At 43.2% G+C, this 26,077-nt stretch overlaps 1 protein-coding gene across 1 annotated transcript in view; it reads left to right on the top strand.

Moving 5' to 3' along the window:
• OSBP (oxysterol binding protein) overlaps positions 1–26,077 on the top strand; it is a 465,191-nt gene that overhangs the window by 275,174 nt on the left and 163,940 nt on the right. Inside the window, exons 4-6 of the mRNA XM_085651892.1 lie at positions 1,790–1,988; positions 21,547–21,649; positions 23,320–23,374. Coding sequence (XP_085508018.1) covers positions 1,790–1,988; positions 21,547–21,649; positions 23,320–23,374 — 357 coding nt within the window. The remainder of the gene's footprint in view (positions 1–1,789; positions 1,989–21,546; positions 21,650–23,319; positions 23,375–26,077) is intronic.

The following is a 26,077-nucleotide window of genomic DNA, read 5'->3' as shown; positions in this document are numbered from 1 at the left end:
TAGATCGTGCCTGCTTACTAGTCTCCGCGAGGCTTGGGTTGCCGACGGGCTGGAGCTGGACGATGAGGATTGGATTTCCGCGGTGGCCTCTCCGAAAGAGGTGGCCATCCCGGCTCGCCTTCGTTTCGTCCAGCTCAAGATCCTTCACCGGGTTTACGTGACGGGGCCAAGGCTTCTGCGTATGGGTTTTGCTGGTGACGGAATGTGTAAGCGTGGCTGTGGTGCGTTGGCGACTTTCATGCATATACTGTGGGAGTGCCCGAAGGTGGAGCGATTCTGGCGTGGTGTGCATGAGGTCCTGCGTGTGGTGACGCGTGTTGCGCTGCTGCCTGAAGCGAGGAGATGCTTGCTGAATGTATGGGAACCGAATGACTATTCGGTCCCGCAGACGCGGTGGGTGACTCTGGGATACATGATAGCCAAGCGCGACATTGCTCAATTGTGGGGATCCCAGAGGCCCCCTGCGGTGTCGGCCTGGAAAGAGCACATGGATTGGTGTATGTTTCGTGAAAAGGTGGTGTATGTGGCGAGAGGTAAGCCTGGGGCGTGGGTGAAACTCTGGGGCCCCTGGAACGCCTACCGCGGGGGTATTTGTGAGCCACCACTGCTACCGGCTGCCTCGCCTGCTCCGTCTCCCTAGATGGCCCCCCTCCCTCAGCCGCGGGCGCGCGGTCCCCCAGTCCCTGATCTATTCCCATTCCCCTCTCCAGAGTTCTGCTGCTGGTTTGGATCCCCCACTTATGGAGCACGTGCTGTTATTTTGGATCGCGGGTTGCCCTGCGGGTGTGGTTTTTTGGTGTTGTTTTGTTTCAAGAAAAGGGAACCGTACTGTGGGCTTGGAGCTGTGTGGCCTGCACCATTGATTACTCCTGTTTCACTGCTCTGCACTGCCTAGAGACTTTTCCTGTATGTGTGCAATATGTTTTTGTCATTCTAGCGGCCGGCCGGATGGTTGTAGGCCCATACCTGTAACTTTTACGAACTGCAATAAACGGTTTAAAAAAAAAAAAAAATAAAAAAAAAAAAAATTTAATAAAATGATGTTGCAAAATGAGCCGCCTTCCACTGGTTTTAGAACACCAGTGAAACATTAGGGTGCTTGAGATTCACTAACTAGTCATATTCTGCAAAATGTTCCTTCCCATTAGTCTACTCCATCTTGAAATGGCTGTTAACCAGATATTAGTTAAATACTCCTAAGTGCATTACAGGACCCTAGCCAATTTTTTTCTTCTCCACCAAAAAATGAGCGCTTTGTTCCTGTCTATATGGCTACTATTGCTTCCTTTTCCAGCATTTGCTACTAGTACCAGCTGTACGTGATTTATTAACTCTTAAGGTAAATTACTTGAACTGGGGCTCCAAGAGAACGTGAGGTTTCATATCGTGCTCTGGCAATGGAGGACACGGTCTGATCTGACTGCTCTGTATTTTGCATGGAGAAACAAATCCAAGAAAGGAGACCATCTTTGAAGCAAAATCATTCATTCAAACAAAATATTTATAAGCAGCTAAAACTTGTGGCCTCATTTGACATATAAACCTACCAAACCTTGGAGATTTTCTACATACTCAAAAGCAGCTTTACATTTGTAGGTTAAACAGTGTGCTTGATCTGACCTTGCCATCATGACTATTAAGATTATTGAGACTTTGTTTAGTTATCCTTAGCTAAAAATGAATTCTCGATTTGTATAGTCTCCTTGGAATTTTTTGTTCTTTACTTTCATGTGAAGAGCTGTAGTCTTCTTTTATTGTTTTGTATTAATATAGAAACTACCTCTCCTAGGCTTGTCGGGACTTTCTTCTGTTGGCACAAACGCATAGCAAAAAGTGGCAGAAGTCATTGCAGTATGAAAGGGATCAGCGTATTCGCCTGGAGGAGACGCTGGAGCAGCTGGCTAAGCAGCACAACCACCTGGAGAGAGCATTTCGCGGGGCCACTGTGCTTCCTGCCCAATCATCCAGTACAAGAGGGTCTCCCAAAGGTGAAATCATTTATTGGGTGTAAATGAAGGTTTTCCACTCTTACAATGCTTCTTCATGTTGCAGGCTTTTAGAATGGTCTTCATACAAGAGTCTGGAGCCATTCAGGCAGGAGGTAAGTTCTTTATTTCATGTTCAGCTCTTAAGTTACAGCCATAGTCTGATACATCCTACTAGGTCTCTATTCTTCCTCCAACTGTAACCAAGTCCCAGGCTGAGCTCGGCACACAGACAGCTACATTCCAATCACTTCCACATCCTTGCAGCATCAACACTGTGTTCTACAGCACAGCCACTCAGCTTTCACAAACACATCATGTCACTACATCATCTGCCTTTCATTACACACAGGATAACCAGACCTGTTGAGCAGCTATTCTGTGTGGAAGTCAAGATGAATATTCCTGTTTATGAGACTGAGTAGTGTTCTAGTTTCAATGACAAACATTTAGGGAAATCTGTTGGCAATTTGAATGTCTTTGGGTGTTTCAAAGGGCCTCTACGTGCTTAGTTGTAGGAGTTGTATTTGTTATGTTGCATATTCCCTACATCAAGAAATGTTAATGAAGAAGTTCGCTGATGCAAAATTTGGGGGTGCATGATCTGAATGTTACAAGTTTGAGTTATCAGGCCTTGAAAAATCAGAAACATTGTCCCAGACCTTAAGCTCTAGTGGTGGGTGCAGCAGCATGATGGCTGTGCATTAGTAAGGCTTAGCCAGCTAGGACGACAGCCCATCAGCCATCTACAGCACCAGGCTACCCCAAGCGGGAGTAGCCACCGTGGTGAGTGTGGGATCACTCGGCGAAAGAGTTTCCAAGGTACGCCCTACCCAAGTGGTCTCTGCAGCCAGCTGACGGAAGCGAGTTATTTATTGCTATGCATTGGAGGAAATCTTGCTGGATATCGCACAGCGCTTCTTCTGCTGAAGTTTCATAGCCTGGTCTTTCAAACATTTGTCTGAAAGCTGTGAGAAAAGCCATATAGTTAGAAAGTCGTGGGTCTTCTGTGGCTGCCGTGGTGTCACCCATGCTAATGCTGGGCCAGACAACCGCTGATCAGATTTCCAACGTTAGCTCTATAGCGGAAGAACTGAACTGAGCTGGGCGAAAAGCGAAGAATACCGTCAATGAATCCAAGAATTCTTTCAGTTTGTTTGAGTCACCCGAAAATCGGGGTATAGTTGTTGAGATTATTAGCACATCAGACACCCTGGCTGTAAGTGCTTGGCATAACGCCAAATTTGAATTTTCGCAGTTGTAGGTGTTGAGCCCTTTGCTGAATTGTGTTAACTAGGGCTTGTCCGAACTCCACAGGTTCTTCTTGGGACAATGCTTGGGGAATATCCATGGTGACGAGGACAAAGCAGGGTTATGAGCGTTGCAATCTATCAGGTTCGTCTCTATAGGGACTTCTCTTTCTGGTTCTGGTGCAAAGAGATTGTCGCTGGTTCTAGGTTTTGAAGTTTCTTGTCTGCTCGAGGTGGGGGTGACGCTTTCCGGTAGACACGGTGCTGCTGACAATGAAACACCAAGACAGACAGTGCCTTCCAGAAGGAGTCCTCAAGAGGAAAAACCCCTAAGGGAAATAACACCAGTTGAAGCAGAGAGTCCAGGTCGGAATGAAGTCAACAAAAAAAGCAAGGAGCAGAGTTTAGGGCTGAACACAAAGGACAAGAAGGAAGGGATATCAGAACAGAAAGTTGGAAACCAGATCACAGGAAGGAGGTTCAACATGAAGAAGGAATGGACGGAGATTCTGAGGAGCAAGGACACACCAACAGGAGCAAGGACACACCAGCAGGAGCAAAGAGTGCTGCAACGCAAGGAGATGGAAGATTCAGACCCTTATATACCCATAGACAGGAAGTGATGCTGAAGGAAATGAGCAGTCGCCATCTAGGTTTGGGAAGTAATAATGAAAATGTAGGACATTTCTCCATGTTAGAGTGGTGAAACAAAACGCTTCCTGCAACATTCTGGGAACAAGCACGAAGATGCCCCCATGAAGAAGAATGTCCGCACAAAAAAACAAGGGAGATTGATATCCTGGCCCACCAGGCAACAGGTAAGGGCTTTGTGCTTCTGCAATTAGTACGGGACACCGCAAGGGGAACCACGGTTTGGCGGCTGGAACCGTGATGCATCCGAGATGCCCTGAGTGCAACCACAGGCCACCACACTGTATTGCGGCACGCCCGAGAAGCAAATGGAAGCGTGTCTGGTTGAATTACGGCTCGCAGCATGACACTAAGCTGGCGTTTAAAAACAGACGAGCAGCTGTTCACCGCAAATCATCGAGCAACATAGACACCATGTCAGACAGGCCCCCTCCGAGCTAGATTTAGAGCCAGATCTGCGCCCTTTCCTTCTGGAAATGAAGCAAACATTAGCGAAAATTGACTCCAAAATAGATCCCTTGTCTGATTACATTGATCACATTAAAGAGCATGTTTACGCACGGAGACAGTTTTGGCCAACTTGAACAGCACATGTCTGATGCGTAGGACATGGTGAAAGGGCACAGCGCAAAACTACTCCATATGGAAACAGTCATAAATCTCATCAAGGCCAAAAACGAAGACTTTGAGGCGCGGTCAGACATAAGAAACCTCCACATACTTGGTGTCGAAGAGAGCACAGATATGAGTCGCATGGAGAAATAGGTCAAGATCATGTTGAAGCACCTGTTTAGGACTTTCTCCGTCACTCCCATGTTTTCGGTGGAGAGAGCACACTGATCCTGCACCCCTTACCAGGAGCATCAGCCCGACCTATCATTGCACAGCTTTTCAATTACAAAGATCGTGACACAGTGTTCTGGCTTGCTAGGGAGCTAGAATACCTCCTATACGATGACAACTCCATTTCCATATACCCTAACTTCACATTTGCGGTGGAAACCGTGAGGAGGCAGTTACTTCCAGTCAAGCGCACACTCCGAGCGGCTGTCATCAACTATAGCATGATCTACCCGACTAAACTAAAGTTCATGTATGACGGCAAACCACACCTCTTTTCAGACCCAATGCAAGCAGAAACATTTGTGCGACAGAAGGCGGGACAAGCTTGCTTCCCCCACAAAAAGGATTGACCTGCAGCGGCCAACACAACTGGCTCTGACGGCTAATGACCAGTTCTCAAATATTAACAGTCAGCTGGAGATGTCGATCTTCGATGACACTCGAAATCACTAGAGGACATACTAGAGCATGACTGATCGGGCCTACTGTACTGCTGTTTGCTTTTGGTCATAGCCATTATTTCTGGTTCCACCTCTAGACAAAGGTGCTGTCTTGACAACCAGTCCTACTCCAGGGTCGGTTGTTTGCGAAGCCCTCAGCTTCCCAAACATTGGCGTTCCCCTGTTCCTTGATTACGATGCATTTGTTGTTCTGGGGTGGTTATTGGGTGGAGGGGGTGGGGAGAATATTTTGTTGCTCACTGGCCGACTAGGGCTGCTGGAGTGGGAGGGGGGTAGCATACATAAACATCACACACTGCTACTGCATGCGCCAGGGTCATGATCAGTGGCTCACGACTGTTCGATGCACACACTTGTTCCCGATTGTGACCCGATCGCATCCCAGCGGACATCGCAATCAGTCCCATAGTAGCGTAAGGGCATGAAAGGAATTCGGTTTCTAACCTGGAAAGTACAGAGGCTAACTGACCCTGCAAAATATGCCACATCCTAGCATACCTGCAACAGCACAAGATAGATATAGCACGTATCCAGGAAACATATCTGCAAGCACCCACATGCATCATTGGCTACATGCACGATGAATAGAACACAAATACACAGCGTCCTACTCAGTGTACACGTGGGGGGTAGCAATTCTCATCTCTAAAAATGAGTATCCACCGATCCAGAAGGTAGATGGTTCTTATTAAATGCGCTGCTGCACGCCTTCCCCATTCTGCTTGTATGCTTTTAGGGCCCAAACATAGCTCCTCTCTTTTTCCTCAACGTATGGCAAAAACGCATGCCTATGACACTGACCTAGTGCTATGGTGTGGGGATTTTAACGATATTCTAGGCCTGACACTGGACAGATCAGGTAAGGGTCATAGACCCTACGTGCGAGCGTCCGATCAGTTCAGGGATATCATGAAGGCGGGACAGTTGACCATCGTGGCCCCAACTCTTCAAATATCAGTCAAAGAGGGCACCTGGGCAACCAATGCATGATCGAATTGGTCCACACTGGATTGCCGGCTAGTTACAGAGAATACAGGGTGCGGACCACTCGCCTGCAACACTTCCCAAGGACGTAATCTGATCATGCTCCGGTCCTGCTAGAGCCAGCTATGCAAGATGGGCCCCCCACCCCCGGCTATTCACCTGGCGGCTCTCATGCGGAGCCTGGAGAGACAAAGTATTTGGAGAAGAGATAAGAAAGGAGACAATACTCTTCTTTGACATAAATGATAAGTCAGTGACAGCCCCTTGATACTATGGCAGACCTACAAGGTGGTGATACACAGCATGTGCATATTGTAGCAAACTGGGCTTCTTTGCAGATGACACACTTTATGCCCCATTTTGTACTGCTAGATGCTGGTTTGTGACTCCGAAAGTGCACTGGGACCTGCTAACCAGGCCCCAGTGCCTGTGCTCTTTCCCTAAAAGTGATGTGACTTGGTACACCCAATTAGCATTTTGCCCCCTTATAAGTCACTTGTGGCACCTAGGGCAAGAATGGAAAGGGGTCACTAGGGCTGCAGCACTGTAGTGTGCCACCCTGTGTGACCCAAGTAAAAGTATGTCTACAGGTCTGCCATTGCACCCGTGCACGAGCAACCTGTCTGCTTGAGAGTGACTCTGCACACACAACATCAGCTGCAAAGCCATGCAACTGCTTTAATGTAAGCACGTCACTCTTAAGGTTGTCCTCCTAAGCCCAGGAAGTAGATTGCATTATATTAAAGGTGTGAATATATATATGTTTATACATATATATCCCTACAGTAACCCTGTAAAGCAAGGTTTTACCGTAAGTGACCGGTGATCCATAGAGTAACATGAGCTGGCTACAGAGAGGTTGAGATGGCCAGCTCCACTATGAAACTACAAAATTGTCGTGTTTAGTCTCAAACACCATGCTTTTTCACCCCTAACATGATTCTCATGCCACCAAGACAACAGTCGGCCCTCCTGGTGGGATGTGTTAGCACTTCGTAGATAATGATAGCACGTTCCTGAATAGGAAAATGTCTTTCGTTTTGCACTCAATCTCAGAGATGTGATCTCTTTTGTGAAATTAAACTCAGGTAAATCGGAATTTATTCAAGTATAACTTGAGTTTATAAAACCGTTGTTCAAAGTTAATGAAGTCAAAGAATTGTATTCATTCTTTATCAATGCATCATATATCCAACTGCCCAATGCATTTCGGGCTTTTTTAAGCCCTTCTTCAGGGGCGGTACTCTGAAAGGATAAGGTATAGGGTTCAGTATATATATACATTTTATAAACACTCAATGGAAAAGAACAATTTTTATCCAAACAATTATACAGTAGATTTTGATTGTAACAAACATGATCATGTTGAAACAGTATTAAAAGTAATACGTTCGTAATGAAGTAAAAAAAACACAATGCCAGTGTTGGTAATTACCAAAATGGAGGTACACTACACATCAAAGTGATGTGAAAATATCCACTTGTTTTACATGTTAAAACAACATACTGTGATGTGCATTTACCAAGGTCATAGGAAATAGTGAAGCCGAAATGGACCAAGAAAGTTTGGGTGGTAGTGTAAGTAAAAAAATTAAATGAAAAAATGAAAATGCCATATAGGACAAAGTAATGTGGTGTGTTTTTGCCAAAATTGTAGGAAAAAGTAAAGACGAAATAAAAAGAAAAATCTGGATGGTGGTGTGGGTAACAAAAATACATACAGCGTGGGGCCTTTTAAAAGAATACAATCACTATCTGACAAGTAACGGAAGATCAAACTTACAGTTGGTATGGTGATGTATAGATTCTCCTGAACCCGGGAGAATCAAATCGGAAACGCTCCGGTAAGTGTAATGGATGCTAATCATGTGATATATAGACATGTGATAAGGAGAAGTGCGGGAAAAAGAGAACTACAAAGAAAACAGACTTGTAGTTCCAAGAGGTAATCATGTGATATGTGATAAAGAAAAATGCGGGAAAAGGAGAACTACAAAGAAAACAGACTTGTAGTTCCAAAAGGTCAATAAAGTTTAGTGAAACTACACGTGCAAACAAAATATAAAATAATAAACAAAAGTGAGTGCAGTTAAATCTGTAAAGGAATTAGGCCAAAAGTAAAAAGAAAAATGGAATAGACAGCGTGTGACACCGAAGAAACACATGTAATTCGAGTGATTCGAACCAAAAGCGATAGTTCAAAAAATGTAAGATATTACCAAATCCTGGAGCTTGTAAGGGAGCGTCAATGTAATAGTGCAATAGTACATGTGTATAAGATGAAATTAGTAAGTAAAATAAAATAAAATAACTGTAAGGTTCAACATGAACTGTAAAGTTACACAAGGTACTAGGGTATCACAAGTCGGGTGGAAAGTTCAAATCTCCAATTTAAGGTGAATAAAGGAGACCTTAGTTACAGAAAACAGCCCAGATCATAACGCTCGTTGAGACCTTTCGGATGTATGGAATTCAGCTTGTGGATCCAAAATGTTTCTCTTTGTAATAGATATTTACTATTGTCACGACCCCTCAGCTGGGGAATCTGTTCAAGAACCAAAAATCGCAGTTGACAGATGTTATGCTGATGCTGGTGAAAATGAGTTGCGATTGGTGATTTCGCCTGTTTGGTACGTATATTGCTTTTGTGTTCATTGATCCGTATACGGATTTTTCTCTCAGTTTTGCCCACATAAACCAAACCACATGGACATTTCAACATGTAAATGAGATTCTTACTATTACATGTGGCTGTAACCTTGAGTTTGATCGTGTTACCTTGTGAAGGATGTTGGATGTTGGTACCTTTGATGATAAAGTTACAGTTACCACAGTTGAGACATGGTAAAGTACCTTTGAAAGAGCTGGTAGTGAGTTCATCAGCTTTAGACAATATTTGTTTGATGTTGCGTGATCTTTGGTAAGCAAATCTAGGTGATATTTCAAAAATGTTATTGAAATTCATTTCCATGCTTAACATAGGCCAATACCTGAGGATGGTTTTTTTTATGTTGAAACTTTGTGTGGAAAATTTTGACACAAATGTCATTCGTTGATCTGAAGTTTTTGGTGGTTTGGGTGAAAGAAGCATCTGTCGGGTAGATTTGTTAGACTTCAATATGGCGCTGTCAAGAACTTTGGTAGGATATTTTCGTTGTTCAAATTTGGAAATGCAAGCGGATTTGCTTGATTCAAACAATTCATTGGTACTTGAGATTCTTTTCAATCGTAGTAGTTGTGAGTAGGGCAAATGATTCTTGAGAGATGGTTGGTGGAAACTGTGAAAGTGCAGGAGATTATTGCGGTCAGTAGGTTTAGTGTAAACCTCAGTGGTGAGGTTTCCTTGGTATAATGTGACCTTGGTATCCAGGAATGTTATCGATTCTTTGTTTATACAGTGAGTGAATTGAATTCGTTGGTCAACTGTATTAAGTGATTCAATTAATGATTCCAGATGATCAATTGAGCCATTCCATAAGATAAAAATGTCATCAATGTATCTTTTATAAAGGGTAAGATGTTGGGTCCACTCGTGTTTGCAAAGTATGTTGTCTATTTCAAAACGGTGCATAAAGAGGTTCGCGTATGTTGGGGCGGCACAATTGCCCATGGAAGTTCCGGAGCATTGAATGTAAAATGTTCCTGCCCATTCGAAGTAGCTGTGATAAAGGGTGAAATGCATGAGTTCCATCAGAAATACTTTGAGATTCTCTGGTTTGTCTGTGGTCATCAGAAATGACTCGATTGCCTCAATGCCTTTATCATGGGGTATGGAAGTGTAAAGTGAGTTTACATCAATGGTACATAGGACGGTTTCCATGGTTATCAAATTTTGAATGGACTCCAGGATATTGAGAAAATCAGTAGTGTCCTTAATGTAGGTAGTCATCGACTGAACAGAAGCTTGTAGATGTTTGTCCAAGTATTTTCCTACGGGTTCATGTAGTGAGTTCACTGTAGACACAATGGGTCTGAAGGGCGGTCTTGTGGCGTTTTTGTGCATTTTGGGGAGCATATAGATATAGGGTGTAGATGGGTTGCTTTTGATCAGATATGTTTTGTCTTCGTCGTTGATGACACCCTGTTCTAAAGCTGTATTAACGATGGTTTTTAGCACAATCATGAAATCATTGGTTGGATCCGTTGGGGTGGGCATGTATGTATCTGAATTGTTGACGTGATCATTTACATTTTTAGTGTAAAAGATGGTATCCATAATGACCAGTGCTCCACCTTTATCGGCTTGACGTATGGTAATCTCTGGTTTGTTTGCTAATTCTTTTAAGGCTTGTTGTTCCTTTTTGGTTATGTTAGAGTATGCCTTTTTGTTATGGTAGCCAATTTTTTTGAGTTCTTTATTAACGATTGTTTCGTAGGCATCCAATACTTTATGACTCATGGGTGCTGTGAAGGTGCTCCTGTTGCGAAGTCCCATTAGGGTGTTCTTCCGTGGTACATCTGGAATGTTAAGGATGTTTCGAAAGTAGTGTTTAAGTCTCAGTAGACGCATGAATTTAAAGAAACTTTGAAGAAGAGAATACCTCTGAACGAAGAACACAAACGTTCACATATACAAATGAAGAAACTCAACGCATTTATGCACTCTTTGAGGATACCACAGGGTCCAGTCACAGTACAACAACTGTTCAATCTAACATCAGACAGTTACTATATACCTCCAAACGAGCCATCAACCAAAAGCTCCATGCAAGCACATTAATACGTTACCACAAGGTACAAAGGATCCCAAGAGGGTTAAGAATAGCCCTTAAATCGACTCTATGCAAAAACAATCCACGGTTCACAGAAAAATGGGAAGCAATACTCAATAAGTGTTCACTGGATCTAATATTATTAATAGTAGAAGAGTTATCCAAACTTCTTGTAGACCTTCAGAAAGAAATTGATGAACTTCGTGAAGAAATTTCTAGTAAAATCTCTGACATTGATTGGAATGCAACACTTGCAGATCTTAACAAACAACTTGACGAATATACTAAAGAGATTAATGAAAGGAAAACACGAAAATTTAAACGTGACAGTACGGATTATAAATTAGGAGAGGTCTACACATGGGCAGAAGCCTATGCTTACAAAAGACAACAACGTCAACACACAGGACAAAGATCGGATATAGACACTACATCTTCCGATGACTCATCCAGTAGAGATAAGACAACCAGAGCACCCCAAACTTCACAACCAAATCTTAGATCAACAGAGACAGGAGACCCACAGCACACAGCCAGTGAAGGCCCAACAACCAGCAGTTCGGGACAATCTCATTTTTTAGAGGCAGGCACAAGGCCACCCGGAGATCCAGGAGGAAAAACATCAACAAAATCAGTGGCCAAGAGTACGCGCAGTCAGAAAACCTCGTGATAAACATCTCTTCTTATAATCTTACACAACTCCAGATTGCTACACTTCAAAAAGGAACCTCCTTTGTTCCCACTTACCATTCCAATCAATTAGCAACTGATATAAGTTTCTTTAAATTCATGCGTCTACTGAGACTTAAACACTACTTTCGAAACATCCTTAACATTCCAGATGTACCACGGAAGAACACCCTAATGGGACTTCGCAACAGGAGCACCTTCACAGCACCCATGAGTCATAAAGTATTGGATGCCTACGAAACAATCGTTAATAAAGAACTCAAAAAAATTGGCTACCATAACAAAAAGGCATACTCTAACATAACCAAAAAGGAACAACAAGCCTTAAAAGAATTAGCAAACAAACCAGAGATTACCATACGTCAAGCCGATAAAGGTGGAGCACTGGTCATTATGGATACCATCTTTTACACTAAAAATGTAAATGATCACGTCAACAATTCAGATACATACATGCCCACCCCAACGGATCCAACCAATGATTTCATGATTGTGCTAAAAACCATCGTTAATACAGCTTTAGAACAGGGTGTCATCAACTACGAAGACAAAACATATCTGATCAAAAGCAACCCATCTACACCCTATATCTATATGCTCCCCAAAATGCACAAAAACGCCACAAGACCGCCATTCAGACCCATTGTGTCTACAGTGAACTCACTACATGAACCCGTAGGAAAATACTTGGACAAACATCTACAAGCTTCTGTTCAGTCGATGACTACCTACATTAAGGACACTACTGATTTTCTCAATATCCTGGAGTCCATTCAAAATTTGATAACCATGGAAACCGTCCTATGTACCATTGATGTAAACTCACTTTACACTTCCATACCCCATGATAAAGGCATTGAGGCAATCGAGTCATTTCTGATGACCACAGACAAACCAGAGAATCTCAAAGTATTTCTGATGGAACTCATGCATTTCACCCTTTATCACAGCTACTTCGAATGGGCAGGAACATTTTACATTCAATGCTCCGGAACTTCCATGGGCAATTGTGCCGCCCCAACATACGCGAACCTCTTTATGCACCGTTTTGAAATAGACAACATACTTTGCAAACACGAGTGGACCCAACATCTTACCCTTTATAAAAGATACATTGATGACATTTTTATCTTATGGAATGGCTCAATTGATCATCTGGAATCATTAATTGAATCACTTAATACAGTTGACCAACGAATTCAATTCACTCACTGTATAAACAAAGAATCGATAACATTCCTGGATACCAAGGTCACATTATACCAAGGAAACCTCACCACTGAGGTTTACACTAAACCTACTGACCGCAATAATCTCCTGCACTTTCACAGTTTCCACCAACCATCTCTCAAGAATCATTTGCCCTACTCACAACTACTACGATTGAAAAGAATCTCAAGTACCAATGAATTGTTTGAATCAAGCAAATCCGCTTGCATTTCCAAATTTGAACAACGAAAATATCCTACCAAAGTTCTTGACAGCGCCATATTGAAGTCTAACAAATCTACCCGACAGATGCTTCTTTCACCCAAACCACCAAAAACTTCAGATCAACGAATGACATTTGTGTCAAAATTTTCCACACAAAGTTTCAACATAAAAAAAACCATCCTCAGGTATTGGCCTATGTTAAGCATGGAAATGGATTTCAATAACATTTTTGAAATATCACCTAGATTTGCTTACCAAAGATCACGCAACATCAAACAAATATTGTCTAAAGCTGATGAACTCACTACCAGCTCTTTCAAAGGTACTTTACCATGTCTCAACTGTGGTAACTGTAACTCTATCATCAAAGGTACCAACATCCAACATCCTTCACAAGGTAACACGATCAAACTCAAGGTTACAGCCACATGTAATAGTCAGAATCTCATTTACATGTTGAAATGTCCATGTGGTTTGGTTTATGTGGGCAAAACTGAGAGAAAAATCCGTATACGGATCAATGAACACAAAAGCAATATACGTACCAAACAGGCGAAATCACCAATCGCAACTCATTTTCACCAGCATCAGCATAACATCTGTCAACTGCGATTTTTGGTTCTTGAACAGATTCCCCAGCTGAGGGGTCGTGACAATAGTAAATATCTATTACAAAGAGAAACATTTTGGATCCACAAGCTGAATTCCATACATCCGAAAGGTCTCAACGAGCGTTATGATCTGGGCTGTTTTCTGTAACTAAGGTCTCCTTTATTCACCTTAAATTGGAGATTTGAACTTTCCACCCGACTTGTGATACCCTAGTACCTTGTGTAACTTTACAGTTCATGTTGAACCTTACAGTTATTTTATTTTATTTTACTTACTAATTTCATCTTATACACATGTACTATTGCACTATCACATTGACGCTCCCTTACAAGCTCCAGGATTTGGTAATATCTTACATTTTTTGAACTATCGCTTTTGGTTCGAATCACTCGAATTACATGTGTTTCTTCGGTGTCACACGCTGTCTATTCCATTTTTCTTTTTACTATTGGCCTAATTCCTTTACAGATTTAACTGCACTCACTTTTGTTTATTATTTTATATTTTGTTTGCACGTGTAGTTTCACTAAACTTTATTGACCTTTTGGAACTACAAGTCTGTTTTCTTTGTAGTTCTCCTTTTCCCGCATTTTTCTTTATCACATATCACATGATTACCTCTTGGAACTACAAGTCTGTTTTCTTTGTAGTTCTCTTTTTCCCGCACTTCTCCTTATCACATGTCTATATATCACATGATTACCATCCATTACACTTACCGGAGCGTTTCCGATTTGATTCTCCCGGGTTCAGGAGAATCTATACATCACCATACCAACTGTAAGTTTGATCTTCCGTTACTTGTCAGATGGTGATTGTATTCTTTTAAAAGGCCCCACGCTGTATGTATTTTTGTTACCCACACCACCATCCAGATTTTTCTTTTTATTTCGTCTTTACTTTTTCCTACAATTTTGGCAAAAACACACCACATTACTTTGTCCTATATGGCATTTTCATTTTTTCATTTAATTTTTTTACTTACACTACCACCCAAACTTTCTTGGTCCATTTCGGCTTCACTATTTCCTATGACCTTGGTAAATGCACATCACAGTATGTTGTTTTAACATGTAAAACAAGTGGATATTTTCACATCACTTTGATGTGTAGTGTACCTCCATTTTGGTAATTACCAACACTGGCATTGTGTTTTTTTTACTTCATTACGAACGTATTACTTTTAATACTGTTTCAACATGATCATGTTTGTTACAATCAAAATCTACTGTATAATTGTTTGGATAAAAATTGTTCTTTTCCATTGAGTGTTTATAAAATGTATATATATATACTGAACCCTATACCTTATCCTTTCAGAGTACCGCCCCTGAAGAAGGGCTTAAAAAAGCCCGAAATGCATTGGGCAGTTGGATATATGATGCATTGATAAAGAATGAATACAATTCTTTGACTTCATTAACTTTGAACAACGGTTAATAAACTCAAGTTATACTTGAATAAATTCCGATTTACCTGAGTTTAATTTCACAAAAGAGATCACATCTCTGAGATTGAGTGCAAAACGAAAGACATTTTCCTATTCAGGAACGTGCTATCATTATCTACGATTTGAATTCCCTACTCAGGGGGATTAATTCGTTTGCACCAACTAATTTTGCTTAAAATATTGACCTGGAGAAATTTTGAGTGCGCAACTTCTGTTCTAGCTTTTCATGTGTTAGCACTTCCCCAGGACAGAGACAAAGGTCTGGACAGGAAGGAGGACACACCTCTTCCCTCCCAGGATGGCTAGTGTTTACAGCAATCAATGCGGTGAGCCTCAAAGCCTTCACCACCCTTGAGGTGCAAATGTACTTGTCCCCCACTCGAGGACAAAGCCCTTCCCGCCCCTGAAGCAGATGTGCTTGCAAAAAGGCAGGAAAATTAGTAATTCAGGAGGTGTACACTTCCAAGAGTCTACCCACAACTTTAGGGTGGGCTTGGAGGTCTGTATAGCCAAGAAAGGGTTCTGCCATTTTGGCAGATTCTTAAATAGAGTATTCTGGGTAGAAATGTGACGTACATCCATAGGATGTTGTTACTCCAGGGGCTGGTTAGCCACAGGGATCAGTAGCCCATTGGCCACTGTCCCTTACACCCTTAATGCCCCCTAAGCTAGGATTTAAGGGGTCCCCGGACACCAGAACCTCAGTTCTGACTTGGAATCGGAGAAGAGGCACAAAGGGGATGCTGTCGCCGACAAAAGGACCTTGGACTCTTCTGCAGTGCGAAGAAAGGATACTTAAGTGCCCCGAAGAGGCCACATACTGGAAGCGTATGTTTGACGTGTGTCCGTGGCAAAAGCTCTTTGCTCCCAGCAAGAGTGACTCCAGTGGATGCCAGAAACTGAAGCAGACTCCCATGGAAGGGTAGGACCAATCCCCCGCAAGCTGCAGGAAATCAACATGCTGCGTGACAAGAATTGCGACCCATTAGGCCTGTCACGCCTGAACCCAAAGAGAAGTGGTGTCCTGAAAATCTGGAGTGGTAGCCAAGCTTCCACCAAGTTTCAAGCTGCTCCACCACTCACTTCACGCTCCAACCTCCGAAGTAATCGTGGACTACATTTGCCACAGACAAGGCTTGGTGATCGTCAGTCGGGTGATCGACCACTTAATGACAACTCCAGTCAGAGAGCAACTCACAGCAACCAACGTTGGCAATTACCCTGCTTCTGTGTTACTGCATACTGAAGTTGGTGGTGTTAAGTCTGTGATAAAGCATCTTTGGTGCAACCTGCCCAGGTGATGGAAAGCTGCAAGCTACCTCTGTAGCTGGAGCCGCGGAGCAAGGTAGAAGAAATCCAACTGTTGAACCTGGGTCCTAGGACCCCAAAGGCTCTACTCCATGGATAGAGTGGAAATACATCTCTAAGTGTGGTTCTGTCAAGTGCTGCAGGTTTGGCAGCTCCTGTTCAGGACCAAGGACAGCCAAGTAACCTCTGCACTTGGACACCCTAGGTAAGGTAACGAAGTAACGACTGTTGGAACTTGATCTAGGGACCCGCATGACCTTATCCACTAGAGGGTTCGTTTGAACTCACCCTGCTAGTGACAGGGTGTTGTCTGTGTTTTCCCTTATTCCTTTCAATAGGACCAGTTTGACGGATTAAAGTGCATCAATTTTTTTTTTTTAAAACAATTTTTATTATTTTCTTTTACCACAGTACAGTACAGCAATTGTCGATTATTCAATCGTTGTTCATCATATAACAAAGTCCGAAGCAGTTCAGCCCCCCACCTCCCGGCAATCCCCCCACACAGGCGCCCATCCCCAACTGTCACACCCCAAATGTTTACCATAAAGGCCTGCACCTCAGTCCGCATCAAGGGTCTCATCTTCAAGCGTTGGTGGTGGCTCGCATATATCTCCCCGATATGTGTTCCATGCCCCCCATATTTTAGACCATTTTTGGGGACAACCCCTCCCTATGTACACTGAGCGTTCGGCTATCATAGCCCTATCCATGTCACGCCCCCATACAGACAGCAGCGGCACCTCTCCCACCCCCCACTTCTGCGCTATGTTCCGCTTAGCTAGCACGATGCCTACTGTGGCCCAACACTGAGCCTGCCTGCCCAGGTCGTTGGGCTCCCATACATTTAGTAGGCAGCGCCTGGGTTCCGGTGCAAGCGACACACCCCCCGCCTGGGACAGCGTACGCATCACTCGCCTCCAGTATTCTTGGATTTTTGGACACTCCCAGATGGTGTGGTAGAAGGTGCCCTCCTCCCCGCAGCCGCGCAGGCAGAATGGATGGGGTGCTCTTCCTATTTTGTGGAGTGTGTACCTGGTGTAGTAGGACCTATGCAGAATCCGGAGCTGTACCAACCGAAGCCTGGAAGGTATCCCTGCCTCCCGGGGGGACGCCAGCGCCTCCCTCCAGTCCGGGTCATCAAAGTCCCCGACATCAGTGGACCACCTCTCCCACAGGGTGCCCATAGGGTCCGGGAGATTATTTATTAGCTTACGGTACGTGAATGACAAAGTGCATCAATTTTTGAACATTTTAAAAATCCACAACTGCTGGTGTATGTATGATACAAAGTTTGTTTTGGTGTCTATATTTATATAAAAGTATGCTCTATTTTTATAAATTGGTGTTGGATTTCTTTCAAGTCATCTCAGTTACTATTTGTTAGAAATGGGGGTCTCTAGTTTGCAATGGTTTGCACCTTTGTCCAAGTAGGGACCCTTCTTCCTAGTCACAGTAAGGAGGATACACTTCTAAAATAACCCCTGCTCACCCACTTGGTAGTTTGGCATGAGCAGACAGGCTTATCTCAGAGGCAGTGGGCCCGATTCACAGAACTAACTTAAGACAAAATCCTAAACTTACTACCATTTTGGTATTCACAGAAGGCACTTACTCATTTCGGTATTCACAGAAGTTAGGAGTCCTAAGTTTAGGACTCCTAAATGCCTTCTGTGAATACCGAAAGCCTTAAAATTAGGATTTTTCTCAGTTTAGGAGTAGTATAGTTAGGACTCCTAACTTTAGGACTCCTAAACTGAGAAAAATCCTGATTTTAAGACTTTCGGTATTCACAGAAGGCATTTAGGAGTACTAAAGTTAGGACTCCTAACTTCTGTGAATACCGAAGTGAGTAAGTGTCTTCTGTGAATACCAAAATGAGTAAGTGCCTTCTGTGAATACAAAAATGGTAGTAAGTTTAAGATTTTGTCTTAAGTTAGTTCTGTGAATCGGGCCCATAGTGTTAAACATTTGTGCACACATACAGCAATACAGTGAAAACACTACTAATGGACACCACACCTGTTTAGAAAAGTAAGTAATCTTTATCTAAACCACGTAAGACCAAAACAAAATCCATATTAGAGTTATCAAAATATGACTTTTAAAAAGTTAGAAACAGTTCTGTACATAGCAAACTATGGATGTGATACTTTCAACACAAAGTAAAGACAGCCTCAGGGAAGGTGATGCGTCGTTTTCCTTACGCCCAGGGAAGTTGATACGTCGGTTCCTTATTCCAGGGGAGATGATTCGCCGGCTCCTTCTGCCACGCATGGGAGGTGATGCGTTGGTTTCTTACCGAAGGAGAGGTGATGTGTCGGTTTGTCACTGTGCGGGGAGGTGATGCGTTGGTTTCTTACTGCGGCCTCAGTGTTGATGTAGACTTGGCGCCTGGTGCGATGCGTGAGGGTCGGGGCTGCAGTGGTTCTGGATGCGGCAGTTCTGGATGTGGTGGCGGAGATGGAGCTGCGTTGGTTTCTCCAGCCGTGGTCCCATGATTCGTTGGTTCTTGTAGCCGCACAGCAGGGCCTGCGTCTGAATCGGTGCGGTTATCTTCGACTTCATGGATCGGTGCACTCGATGCGGCATGCAGCGATTTCTCCTGCCGCGTGCAGGCGCTGCGTCGGTTTCTTCGGCGATGCATCGGAAACCGATGCGTATGCATCGTGCTTCTTGTCGCTGCGTTACTTTCCAGCTCCAACAGCAGGAACAACCTCCATAGGCGCAGAACAGCAACATTCCCCTCTTGGCAGGTCAGACCTCCCAGCAAGGAAGTTCGGCGGAGCTGGGGGTGAAGTCTTTGTTTCCCTGAGACTTCAAAACAGGAGGAGAGCTCTACTTCAAGCCCTTGGAGATCTTCCTCAAGCAGGGGACACAGCACACAGCAAAGTCCTTGTCCTTTCCTTGGCAGAAGCAACCATAGCAAAGTGGCAGTACTTCTCCTTCAGTTTCTCCAGCTCTTCTCCTTGGCAAAGTTTCATCTTGAATTCCAGAAGTAATCTAAAAGTCTGGGGTCTATGCCCTACTTTTTATAGCACAATTTCCTTTGTTCTCTGGTGGCAGGAAAGCTCTTTGCCTGGCCAAAACCAGTTCTGCCTTCTTTGGTGCAGCTGCCTGGCAGGAGGTGGAGACAGTAGTGTCCAAGGCAGACCAGGCCCCTTCAGATGTGAAAGAAATCTGCTCCCCCTACTCTGAATGCAGCCCGGGTCTATTCATCCCAGCCCTAACTCATCCTAGAAAAGCAGGACACACCTCATCCCCCAAGTGGCTTTCTGAACAGAATGCACATCCCCAGCCCCTGTCACTCCAAAGCCAGACAGTCAATACACAACCTAGCAGAGGCACACAGAATGGCTAAGCAAGAAAATACCTACTTTATAAAAGTGGTACACAGAATATAAAAATCATCCTCACTAAAAAATGCATCTTTATATTCGGAGTTCAGGTATACTAAACTTTATTTTCCTGTCTTGTTCTAATGGGAAGGTATATTTATAAGATGTTCTAAATGAACTTCCATTCTATCATATGGGACAGATAGCCTTTCAATAGTAAAAGTGAAATTGGCTGTATTTTACAATCCGGACGTGCCTCACACATCAGGACGTGTCCTAGCTTTCACATACACTGCACCCTGCCCACAGGGTTCCTTGGGCCTACCCGAGGGGTGACTCACATGTAAGAAAAGGGAAGGTTAGGACATGGCTTGTGGGTGCACATGCCAGGTCGACATGGCAGTAGAAACTGTGTGCAGACACTGTAGTGGCAGGTCTGAGACCTTTTTAACAGGCTGCATGTGTGGGTGGCAAAATCATGTTGCAGGCCCACTAGCAGCATTTGATTTACAGGCACTGGGCGCACACAGTGCACTGTATTAGGGTCTTAGTAGTAAATCAGTTAAGCCAATCATGGAAACAAAAATCCATAATCACTCTTTACTGGGAGAGCATATGCACTTTAGTACTGATCAGTAGTGGTTAAGTGCCATAAAACCCCCCCAAAAAAAGGTCAAAAAAGGAGGCCAAAAAGCGAAAAGTCTGGGAATAAACCCGCTTGACAAGCCAAGTTTAACACTTACACACCATAATGGTACTGTAAAATGCTTACCACCTATTCCTCCAGTAATGCCTAACTGCTGTTTGCCACACTACCAGGATTGAGCTAAGGATTATTGTTGAATTCAGGGATCTTCTACTGTGTTTTTTGGGAATATTGCATGGTAAGGCCTCCCACCCATACCACATAATATTTCACCTTGCAACATATATCCAAACAGTTTAGGGTCCTCAAGGACATAGTATCCCGCCTACGTAGGCTATAAGGTAAGCTGAAAATACTGGCAGATTAACCTCTGCGCTGCTTGCGGAAGTGCGATCCGCACTTGACGAGTTCCAAGAGGCAGAGCAGAGAGAACTCAACCACCTAGAAAAGGTATCTAGAGCCCATATGTATGGGGAGGGAAACAGACCTGGCAGAACCTTTGCAAATCTAATACTGATTAAATTGCCCCAGCTCGGTCATCACTGAAATAACATCCGTAAGCGTCAACTTACTTTATTACACCTCTGAGATCCTGGCTCCACTCAGTACTATCAGGATCGATACAGCGCTAGAGGTTCCCTATCCCCTCAAGAGCTAGATAGCTATTGTGACACATTATCACTGGAGTGGCTGGAGTCTGGGCATGCACAATATTTCGACCAACCTATCACGGTCAAAGAGATAGTGGAGACTATCCAAGTTGCCTTGTGCATCCGGTTGCTTGTGAGTGTTCTATTAGAGTTGAATTTCTAAGTTCTGCACGTTTCGAGGACTCTATTATTAGTATCAAAGTTACAGCGCAGGAAACTTTCTTTTTGAATCTCCAATGGTTCATGCTAAGTAACTTGTTTTAAAGGTGTACAATAATTATGATCTGTGTTAAAGATAATCTTTTGAATAGCTTCACTGCATATAGTTCTTTCATGATCTAAGGTGTGAGCGGAGTTACCCACTAGAATGGTGGACAGCCTGCAGTTGTGAGGGCACCACTCTGCCCTACTTAGGTGCCTCTTGAGGAGCTAAACTCATTCTTTGACTGGTACCTCTTGTTGTCTGCCTTTGAACATTTTTGAACGGCTACACTGATTCATATTTGCTAACATACATGGTTTGCCTTCTCAGATTCATTTGGACCAGGAAAAGGAGATCTGAGTGATGAGGATGACGAGAATGAGTTCTTTGATGCTCCAGAGATTATTACCATGCCAGAGAGTTTAGGGCACAAGTGAGTACCTGCTACTAAGAAATGTGTTGTTTCATCTTTTAACTAGATGGACGATGGTTAAAACTATGCATTTGTAAATAAATATTTGTCAAGATGAGATGCTATCTGACAATGTTAATTTATCTCAGACCGATAACTTCAGTTGCGCTTCTCACATTGAATTTAAGAAGGCTGTTTTACCTGGGGTCATAGCTCTGACCATTGTTCTACATACGCTCCTTCTACAGAGTTGGGGAAAGAGGTAACAAGGTTGTAAATATGTATTGGCTCGTTACTGAAACATTTTCTGTTGCCTCAATGCATGTATTCCGTTAGACAAAATGTCATTAATTGTAAGGTTTTTTTTTATTCAGTAAATTACGTCTTTAAAATGCGTACTTGACTAGTGTTGACAATCAAAAAATGTATATTTTTCAGGGATGTCAGATAAAAAAGAAAACTATGTCCAATCCTTTGTAATACATTTTCATTTTCTTCGAGTATAATGCACCAGTTAACAGTTTAATGCCCTAATGCTTCTTGACTTTTAACTCTTCCATTATAAGCTGCGATTTTCTACAGGCTTTTTCTGGTGGTCCTAAAATGAAATAAAAGTGCACCAGAACATCCTCTGTAAATAGGGTGGACATTCTGAGGTACTTACACTGATGGCCCCAAGTCCTTCAGACTATTTAGTTTAGGTTCCTTCATCTTGGAGCCAGTAGATCTCCGCTGGCGCAACCATGACTGTCCTCCTGACTCTGTATAGAGTGTGAGGGACCTTCAGTTTGGCACACAGCTCACATTGACATTCTTTGGGGAAGAGTTCTACGTCTACCAAATTGTAAATGAGTCCCTTAGTTTGCTGCTTGAGTGCCCAAACCCTGTTGAGTGCTTTATAAGCTCATGGCCGTGTCATTTTCAATCCCTAACTTTGTAATGTGTACCTCCCAGATTGAACCTCACCTCATAACAATGTGCATAATAGCGGGCATGGTTACAGTTTGATTTTTCAGAAGAATAATAGCTCAAGAAGACTTTGAATTCCCAGAATTAGGACAGTATTGTGTTATAATCTTTTTAAAAATAATAAAGGGTTTAGAAGATAAGAACCCTATTAAGCTGATTTGAACATTACAGACATTGGAAATATTTCTTGTCCATTTACCATCGTTTCTACTTAGCCTCTTGTGTCCCTGTCTTCAAATGATCAACTTTCAGCCTAGCTGATTTAAGGATGTTTCGAGCTTTAGCATCTTTTTGTGCTTTAGCACAATGCAGATCTTGGAAAAATTGGTCTCGACAAATGTAATACATGGTATTAGGTGTTTAAGTGGTTCCATGTTTTTCTTCATTTTCAGCTTCCCAACGGCAATTTTTCCTTTTTGCTGCACTGTACTAGCACAAAAGATATTTATTTTGTCCTGGCCATTGTCTACAATAAAGACTTAAATCATTTGAGTGATTTTCACCTTGGTGGTTATTCGGTTGTTACAAATATAATTCCTACTACGAAAAGTCAAAGCAAACTGCCCTTTTTGAAAGAAATTGCACCCTCTCACCTTGTTGATTCCACTGACTCCCCTTGTAATAAAAGTCTGAACAATTTTTAAAATGAACATAGTCCATTCTCTTTGTAACTGCTTGTTTGATTTTGGATTTCCTTTAATTTCTCCCTCTCAAAATCATAGGCGCACAGGCAGCAACCTCAGCTCCACTAGCACAGAATTCAGTGTGGAAGACCAGGTAGGTTTCATTCATAAGCCTCCAGCCTGCGCCTAATGTGGTTGTAAGTGCAACTTTGTATTTGTTTTTTTTTTGGTTTCAGAATTATTTCTCACATGCTAAGCTATAGCAGCAACCTCCTTTAAGTGGCTAACGTGTGACGATTGATTTTATGTCTGCGTTTGGGCAATTTCACATCCATTCTCTTTAAAAATAACCCCCAACCCAGAAAGTATTTTGCAAATGAAGGTCGGTATGGCTTGCGGTGTCATTTTTCCTGCAACCTGGGCTGTGCTGAAAGGCTTTGTTTGTGTAATAATTAATACCCGGTTGAAGAAGTTGACTTAAAGGTAAAGCTATGGCAAATTATCATAATTGAGATCGACCAGTAGCACCCAAAGTCGTGGTGCAAGTGAGATAAGGACATTCATTAAATAATGATTTTAGATGTAATTGAATACATTAAAATATTTTAATTAATTTGAAATTTATAACTGATGAAGTAAACAGTCTGATTTTTATAAAACTTTAAAATTTTTGTTTTATTTTCTTTTTTTTTCCCTCTGCATTCGTTTTGTGCTGCCTAGTAGCTAATAGCATTATTGAATGGCATGGTAATACAATTATTGTTAAATATTGACCAACAAAAATTAGTACACGTTTAAAACCTAAAAATCTGTAAAAATATGTGCTTCACTCAATAAACATATTTGGACTTCTCTTGGTGAAGTGACAAGTTAGCTACCGGATAACCAGGTTAAAAAAAAGTTGCAGATTATATCTGGGATTTTTCCTAGGACTAATTTTGCATGGTTTAATGAGCAAAGCAAACCCAATGAGATGATGGACGGAGCGCTTAAACTTTTCAGACACTCAACCCCAATCGCAGATCTGGATTGAATCCATCATCATTCTTTAGCTTATTTCACCACCCTAGTTCAGACACAGCTATATGCAAATCAGTGTTGACCCTGTGCCCCATGGGAACAGTCCAGCCTGAACTGCCAAACCATCTCTTCCCTGGACCGGAAAGAAGCATCCTGAGACCGGTTTCGGGCTAACAGCCCTCATCAGCCAGGCTAGCTTGAATCTAGTGGCAAAGTGAGCAAGGGATCCACATCTGGGCATACCCAGCCAACTTGGTGCGAACAAAGCAAGCAAAAGGAGATGATGGACGGAGTGCTGAAACTTTTTAGACACTCACCCCCAGTCACAGATCTGGGTTGAATCCATTATCATTCTTTAGCTCACTTTGCCACCCCAGTTCTGACACGGTTTATTAAGAAGCCAGTGAAACTTAGCTCGCTCGCAGAGTATACAAATGTATGGGAAATGGGTAGTGTACTATGGGCAAATGCGTAGCATGCCTAATCCTACTGTTTCTTGGGTAGTTTGTAAAGAGTCATAGCAAAAAAGGACGCCGCAATAGAGTAGCCCTGACCATGTTGACTCGGTGGCATGAGGAAGCTGGCCTAGAGGTACCGAGACTTGATCTGTACTATTATGCTGCACATTTACAACATGCTGGATGAGGGAAGCAATTGGGAGAAGCATCCACTGGCAGGGTTGGTGGCCGCTGACTGCCTTCCTGTGACACTAATAGATGGGGCAGTCGTCACTAGGGATCTTTCCTATGTGGTTCACTGTAAGGCGGACATTTGGCAGCGCTATGTAGAGGCGGTTCTGGGGCGTGTACCCTTTCATCGAGAACGCCCACTCTGATTCTGGCGCTGGTTCGGCAGGTGATGGACAATGTCTTTTCAGGCCTGGAGGAAACGTTGGTGTGCACTGTTAAGGGGACTTGTATCCAGGTGAGTTTTTTATCACATTTAAACAAGCCTGTAAAGACTTTACACTAGGGCCGGGACTTTTCCTCAGCTACGCAGGACTGACCAACATGGCCAAATTGACCTGGACTTCATTCCTGCTGCATCCCAGTCAACGAGTTCGCTGGACATCTTATTGTCCTGCGGCACAGGTAGACATCTGATTACACATCTACACAGGGTGATGAGGGAGAACGGGTCTGGTCCACCACCAAGAGTGCATGCTATGTGGGATTTGGACCTGGATTCCCTGTTGAATGACAGTGCATGGACGGTGTATTTGAGGACACACACACACACACACACACACACTGTCTTGTAACGTCCACTTTAAGATGTTACACTGCAACTACCTCCATAACTCTTATATGACTCCCAAGAGTCTCCACTGCATATACCCATCCGGCCAGACAGCTGCCTTCTTTGCAGTGCCGGTGGGGTGGACTTTAGGAACTTGGCATGGAGATGCTGGATAGTGAAGGACTTCTGGGCACAAGTAGTGATGGACGTCCAGTGTGCCATGCACCTACAAATTGACCTATTTCATCTCACTGTTTGCTAGGCTATGTTAAGAGATCAATAAAAATCTTGCAACTGGCAAGTGCCAATTGCCCATCAATTGTCTAGGTCAGCGTGCTCCTCTGATCGAACAATGGCACAGAGATGTACAGTAGTTGGCACTGGCTGGGGAGGTGCACATGAAGATGAATCAGCCTGATGATATACTGTAGGATGTCATTCTGATATGGAGGGATGTGTGATAACTTTTTGACCCGTGCGGAGCCACGGAGCCCGCCAACAGTGATGGCATGATTGTGAGTGATGGTGATGATGCGAATACAGATGGGGGAAGGCTTCCCTGCAGTAAAGTTAGGGAGTTTACGCCGCCTGTTTGGTG

The sequence above is a fragment of the Triturus cristatus genome, chromosome 4_1, assembly GCF_964204655.1.
Source record: "Triturus cristatus chromosome 4_1, aTriCri1.1, whole genome shotgun sequence".
Taxonomy (NCBI): Eukaryota; Metazoa; Chordata; class Amphibia; order Caudata; family Salamandridae; genus Triturus; species Triturus cristatus.
Note: the sequence above shows the minus strand (reverse complement) of the source record. Positions and strands in the feature narration are given on the sequence as shown.